This window comes from Rhincodon typus, unplaced genomic scaffold (genome assembly GCF_021869965.1).
Source record: "Rhincodon typus isolate 14 unplaced genomic scaffold, sRhiTyp1.1 hic_rhity00011666, whole genome shotgun sequence".
Lineage (NCBI taxonomy): Eukaryota > Metazoa > Chordata > Chondrichthyes > Orectolobiformes > Rhincodontidae > Rhincodon > Rhincodon typus.
Window position 1 is genome coordinate 1 of NW_025977304.1, and position 7026 is coordinate 7026.

Sequence of the window (7026 nt, forward strand, 5' to 3'; positions counted from 1 at the left end):
CAAATATAGTGCTGCTGCACTTCACTGTCCCTCCAATAAAGAGTGTCGTATTGACAGGCTCCTAACTCTATCCAGAGAGCTTCCAGACTGGGATTCAGACAGCTATTCAGACATTCCCTCACTACTCACAATTCAGAGACATTCTTGAACAACTAGGGAGTGTGGGAAATACTGACCAATGCACTGGCACAGAGCTGATCTCAACACTTTTCAACATTTAAACAAATGACCTGCAAACAAGCATGTCTCGTAAATTTGTCTGTGCTGAATTCAAAGTGTCATAGAGTTGTACAGCACAGAAACAGACCCTTCAGTCAAACCTGCCCACGCTGAACAGATATCTTAAATTAATCTCGTCCTATTTGCCAGCATTTGACCCATATCCCTTTAAATCCTTCCTATTCATATATCCATCCAGATGCCTTTTAAAAGTTGTATTTGTACCAGCATCCACTATTCCTATCTCAGCTTATTCCATATCTGCATTACCCTCTGTATGAAAAATGTTGCTGCTCAGGTCCCTTTTAAATCTCTCCCCTCTCACCTTAAACCTATACCCTCTAATTTTGGTTTCCTCTTCCCTGGCAAAAAAAGACCTTGGCCATTCATCCTATCAATGCCCCTCATGATTTTATAAACCTCTATAAGGTCAACCCTCAGCCTCAGATGTTCCAGGGAAAATAGTCCCAACATATCTAACCTTTCCCTGCAGCTGAAACCCGCCAAATCTAGTGACATCCTTGTAAATCTTTTCTGAACCCTTTCAAGTTTAACAACATCTTTCCCATAACAGGGAGACCAGAGGTGAAGACAATATTCCAAAAGTGGCCCAACCATTGTGCTGTACAGCCACAACATGACATATAACCCCTATACTCAATGCACTGACCAATAAAGGCTCTGTAAGTCTGCACCCTGGACCAGATCCTTGTGGAAAGCCTTACAAACATAATGGACTACTGCAGCACATGGCATCATATATTGAATCCCTAATCAACCATATCCAGTGCATGTCAGCTCCACAAATTCAGTGACTAAACAGAATTGTGCTGTCTGGCTTGTGTGTGACTCAAGACAGAAATTTTATGTCGATGGTTTCAATATTGTTCTGACCATGCACAAAAACAGAAATTGCTGGAAATGCTCAGCAGGTCTGGCAGCATCTGTGGATAGAAATCCGAGTTAACTTTTCAGGTCCAGTGATCCTTCTTCCGAACTGATCATGTCCATTTTGATTGTCTAACAAACACAACTTCAAGTTTAAGACTAAAATCTAAAGGAAACGTAATACACCAATGTGTCTGGTTATTGTGCCCAAGATCAAATTATTATAAAGCTCAAGGACTTTGAAAATATCTAATTATTTTTCCCTTGTGTACTAATTTCCATACAAAATTGTTTTAATGACAATGATATCTCTTATGTTTCCAAATATTCTTCAGTCCAGCTACAAGTACATTTCAAATTGGTTCCCCACAGTGTGGAACCAGGCCATTCAGCCCAACAAGTCCATATCAACCCTCCAAAGAGCATCCCACAGAGACCCATCCCCCTCCCCTATCCCTGTAACCCCTGCATTTCCCGCGGCTTCATGCGTCTAATCTACACATCCCTGGACACTATGGGGAAATTTAGCACAGCCAATCCACCTACCCTGCACATCTTTGGACTGTGGGAGGAAACCAGAGGAAACCCATGCAAACATGGGGCGAATGTGCAAACTCCACACAGACAATCGCCCAAGGTTGGAATCAAACCTGGGTCCTTGGCGCTGTGAGGCAGCAGTGCTAACCACTGAGCCACTGTGTCATCCACATGTGAGTTATCTGGTTTGTAAATGTCAGTGTCCATGTGAAGCTATGTATGTAGGCTGTGACTTTGAAAGACTGACAGATTGTTCCAACAGCCTATCGCTTCATCTATTCACAACAAGCAAGGCACTGACTGCACCCAACCATCTTACACTCACAAAGCCTAAAACCCAGAGTCCACCATTCGTCATGATCGAATAACATTTTTAATGAATTGTAATCCATTCATGGGCACTTCTGGCTGGGCCAGCATTTATTGCTTGTCCTCCATGACTGTGAGAATGTGCTGTGGGTTTGGAAGGTGCTGTGTAAGCAGCTGTTTTTAAATTTCTGCAGTGCACCTAGTAGATGGTTGGTGAAAGTAACATGGATGTTTGTGGCTGTGATGGCAATCAAGTGGACTCTTTTATCCCAGATTGTAATAATCTTCTTGAATACTGTTGGAGCAGCCCTCATCCAAGCAAGTGGGGAATATTCCATCACATTCCTGACTGGTGTCTTGTAGACGGTGAACAGTGTTTGGGGAGTCAGGTGGTGAGTTATTCGCAGCTGGATTCCTAGCCTCTGACCTGCTCTGTCACCACCACATTTAATGGATATTCTAGTTCGGTTTCTAGTCAACGGTAACCCCAAGACGTTGACAGTTGAGGATTCAGTGATTGGAAAACCATTGAAAACCAAAGGATCATGGTTTATTTCTCGAATTTTAGAGACCATCATAGTCTGGCATTTATGTGGCATAAATGTTCTTTGCCACTTTTCATCCCAGTTCTGGATATTTTCCAGGTCTTACTACACTTAGATATGGACTGCTTCAGTATCTGAATAGTCACACATGCTGCTGAACATTGTGCAAACATTGGCTAACATCCTTAAGATGGACCTTATGATGGAAGGAAGTACATTGATAAAACTACTGCAGAAGGTTGGGCCGAGGACACTCGCCTGAAGAACTCCTGCCGAGATGTCCTGCAGTTATGATGCCTGACTGTCAACAATCACAGGCTTTTTCCTTTGTGCCAGGGATGACTCCAACCAGTGGAAAGTTTTCTTCCATTTCCATTGATTCCAGATTTGCTCAGGCTCCTTGATGTTACACCCAGTTAAATGCAGATTTGATGTTAAGCATAGTCTGGAATCAGCTCATTTTCTCCGTGTTTGAACCAAGGCTGTAATGAAGCTCGGAGCTGAGTGGCCCTGGCAGAACCCTAAACAGGCATCACTGAGCAGGTTATTGCTATGTGGTGCTGCTTGATAGCACTGTTGATGATACTTTCCTTCACATTTTCATGACCGAGAGTAGACTGATGGGGTGGTAATTGGCCAGATGGCTTTGTCCTGTTTTTTTGTGCGCAGCACATACCCCCAGGTAAAATTTCCACTCTCTCAAGGAGATGTCAGCAGGAACTGCTTGACTAGAGGTGCAGCATGTTCTGGAGCACAGGTCATCTCTCCCATTGCTGCAATGTTGTCAAGGCCCCAGCCTTTGCCTGCGGGAGGAGGCCAAGGTGGATCAACGCATCACCCATTCTGTCTGAAGATTTTTGTGAATGGGTTCAGCCTTATCTTCGCATGGACGTGTTGGGCTCCCCCATTGTTGAATATTGGAGATATATGCAAAGCCATCGTCACAAAAGCCCACATACTAATCCCTCATCAGAGAGGGGCAACTGGCGGTAATTTTAAACTGGGGTTCACAAGAGCTCAGGTGAGGGTGAGAAGGAAAGTCCTTCATGGTAATATCAGCGAGTGTGGGAACTGGGTCAAAGTAGTTGATGTGCCTACATTGCAAACCAGCTGTCCAGCTCCCTTAGGGAGATGGTTACTGAGTGGGCATTATCGAGTGAAGGATATCTTAGGAACACCATGAGGTTGAGAGATAGGAGAATTTGTGTAGAAGACAATATTGCTTGTTGAATAAAACTTCTCATTTCATTAATTAATGTGGTCAGAATTATCCAGTTTTTAAAATTGAATTTCAGAAATAAATATATATTTATATAAGCACTTAATGTGTGTTGTTGTAATCTGTTTGTTCACATTTGAAAGAAACACTAATTTGAAGAGTGTTGCAACCTCAAAATCCCCAGGCACTCCTCCATGCTATAAATTAAAAGGCTGGGAAACATAAAACGTCAGTGTTTGATGCAGAGAGATTGACTGCAACATGAAAGCACAGATCACTTCACAGAGAAAATGCTTGAAACATTTGGAATTATCAATAAAGTATTCAATGTGATTCTTGCCATTGTTAGCATTCCTGGTAAGTGACTTAAACTATTGAGGCTTTGTAAATCTGGGTGAGAGTTGCTCCCTGCACTTTGTGATAGAAGATATTATGCTCTGGTATAGTGGTCACCATTATACAGATACTCGAACATCGATGTCATTGATTATGTCAGATGTTATGAATATTCTCAGTGGTTTAATGCTGACTTGTGAGGGCTCTTGTGATGCAGTGGTAGTGTTCTTACCTCTGAACCACAAGGACGGCATTCAAATGTTAACTTGCAGTGGAGATGTCTCTGAGCATTTTGGTGAATTTAACTGCATTCTGACATATGACATTAGTACTCTCATGGTACACACCTCTTCAGGAGCAAGTGTCTGTTTCCCAAATCAAACAGGAGAGGTCTCCTGTACTTGACTGAGTTTTATACCCTGAGATGGGATCTGTGTCAGATCAAAAACCCATGGAGGGATCTGCTCCTGAATGCCAACTGTGTCTGATCATGCCAGCTTAGAGAACACTGGAGTAGATCGGCAGGATCCAGAGAGAAAGAAACAGAGTTAACGTTTCAAGGCTGGTATGACTCTTCTTCAGAACTGCTTCTCAGAGCAAGGATCTAGGGCAGGAGTATTAATCCTGAGGGGAATGTGGCACTGGGCAAACCCAAAAAATGAGGAGGATTCTGGTACTAGTCAGTGGACCTGTATAACAAAGGGTCTGATTCTGTTTCTGAGGCGACTTTGATCTGCAGATCCAGTCCAATCTTGCATAGTGTCCAAATCTCTCCATAATCCAATCTGTCATGGGATCAATCTTGGATGTGTTATGATCCCAGGGAACATTTGAAGCTGGAGAGGATTCAATCTCAATGCTGAATGGTTTGAGAAACCCTGTGAAGAGTCCGAAAATGGCGAGAGTCATCATTTAAGGAGGCTTTGAGTCATTGTAGACTCCCAGTCTTGGCCATTTAAATGCTATCCTTGGGATTATAGGATGCGTTTGGTGGTACCTGTATTCCCAGAAATTACATAAAATCAAACCCAAGAGCATTTATTTGTTCTAAAAGAAAAACTGTCCTTTCTGTTTGAGTCACGTGCAGAGATTGTTTCAATCTGTAATTTACACTTTCTGTTCTGTTATTTCTCATGCAGTTAATTTACTTGGAATTGTGATCCTGTCCCAAGGAAAGTGCGGCCTCTCAACATGCACCAGTCGTTACCTGATGGCCATGGCGACAGCAGATCTATTTGTTATAATCATTGAGGTTATTCTGTGGCAGATTAAATCCTATTATTTCCCTGTGTTTTTCCTGGATCTCACCCCTGTGTGTAGTGTTCACAATGTTGTGATTTGTGTAGCCATAAACTGTTCTGTCTGGTTCACGGTCACCTTCTCCTTTGATCGATTCATTGCCATCTGTTTCCAGAACCTGAAAACGAAGTATTGCACCAAGAAAAATGCAGCTGTCATCCTCTCAATAACATGCATACTGCTCTGTTTTAAAAATGTTCCCTTCTACTTTGCATATGAACCAAAACAGGTCATTGCCAATGTAGCCTGGTTCTGTGTTCTAAAGCCAGATTATTTTATTGAGCCTGGATGGGTGGGATTTGACTGGTTTGATCGGGTTTTAACGCCCTTGCTTCCGTATGCTTTAGTTCTGTTGCTCAATGCTCTGACAGTGAGACACATTTTAGTGACAAGTCGGGCTCGTCAGAGACTGAAGGGTCAGAGCAAAGGAGACAATTACAGTGACCCAGAGATGGAGACCAGAAGAAAGTCTGTGATTTTACTTTTCACGTTATCCGGCAGCTTCATAATTCTGTGGTCGGTGTATGTTACAGATTTTTTTTATTCCAGCATTCGAGGAACATACCTGAGCCATTACAACAATGCAGAACTTGTATTTGCAATGGCCGGCCTTTCACTGGCAAATTTAAATTGCTGCATAAACACATTTGTTTATGTGGCAACTCAATCCAAGTTCAGAGAGCAAGTCAAGGAGATGATGAAGTATCCTACCACATTAATTATCCAATTAATGAATAAACTAAAGAACTGAGAGTAGTTTCAGGGCATGTCTCAGTATTTACATGTCATGAATGAAAAAAAATCACTAAAGCTATTGTGAATAGCTGGAACCCCATGGTTCCCCACTAGTCATTACCTTCTACTCCAAAATATACACTCCAAGGAATTCCAGTATGTTTGTAAAACATGATTTTCCTTTCATCAATCCATGCTGACTTTGCAAAATCCTGTTTCCACATCCTTTAATATTAACTCCTACATTTTCCCGATGACTGATGTTAAGCCAAACTGTCTGCAATTCATGTTTTTCTCCATTCATCCATTTTTCCATGTTAGAGCGACACTGTGACCCTCCAATCTGTTGGGATGCTCCACTGTTCAGAATCTACAGAATTTGGGAAAGTGACAACCAACATGTCACACTCTCCAACTCCACCACAGCACCTTCCCCAAAGCCCTCATTCCAAACATTCATCCTCCCCCAACCCCTACCCACACACATACATCCACTTCAGTGTCCTGAAGTTTTGATTAATGACCCTGGTCATGTATTAGTTTTCGTTAATTTCTCCAGCGCTATGCTAAATTAATACTAATTGCCATCAATTCTCACCTCCGAACAGACATTGGCACCCCTAGCTTATCTGGTATCTTCTTCTGTAAAGATAGAGCTAAATAAGTTGTTCTGCCATTTTAATGAACCTTATGATCAATTCTCCACTTCTGGACTGTAAAGAGCACATGTTTGTCTTTATTAATCATTTTATGTTTACACGCACATAGAAGGTCTTACATTCTGCATTTATGTGCCTAACAAGTTTCACCATAGGACCACAATGTATAGGAGAAGAAGTAAACCATTCAGCCCAACAAGACTGGCTCTGCCATTGAGTGTGTTCATGGTGAAGTGTTTGTGTTGTGAGAGATACAGAGAGAGTCCAGCAGAGGGGATTG

General features: G+C 42.2%; 1 protein-coding gene across 1 annotated transcript; it reads left to right on the forward strand.

Annotated features, from left to right (window-relative positions):
- Positions 1-5192: 5192 nt before the first annotated feature.
- LOC125482521 (probable G-protein coupled receptor 139) lies at positions 5193-6103 on the forward strand (the record flags this gene model as incomplete). Its single annotated transcript, XM_048594606.1, has 1 exon — positions 5193-6103. A coding segment is annotated over one exon (911 nt), but the record flags the coding sequence as incomplete, so codon positions are not given.
- Positions 6104-7026: the final 923 nt, after the last annotated feature.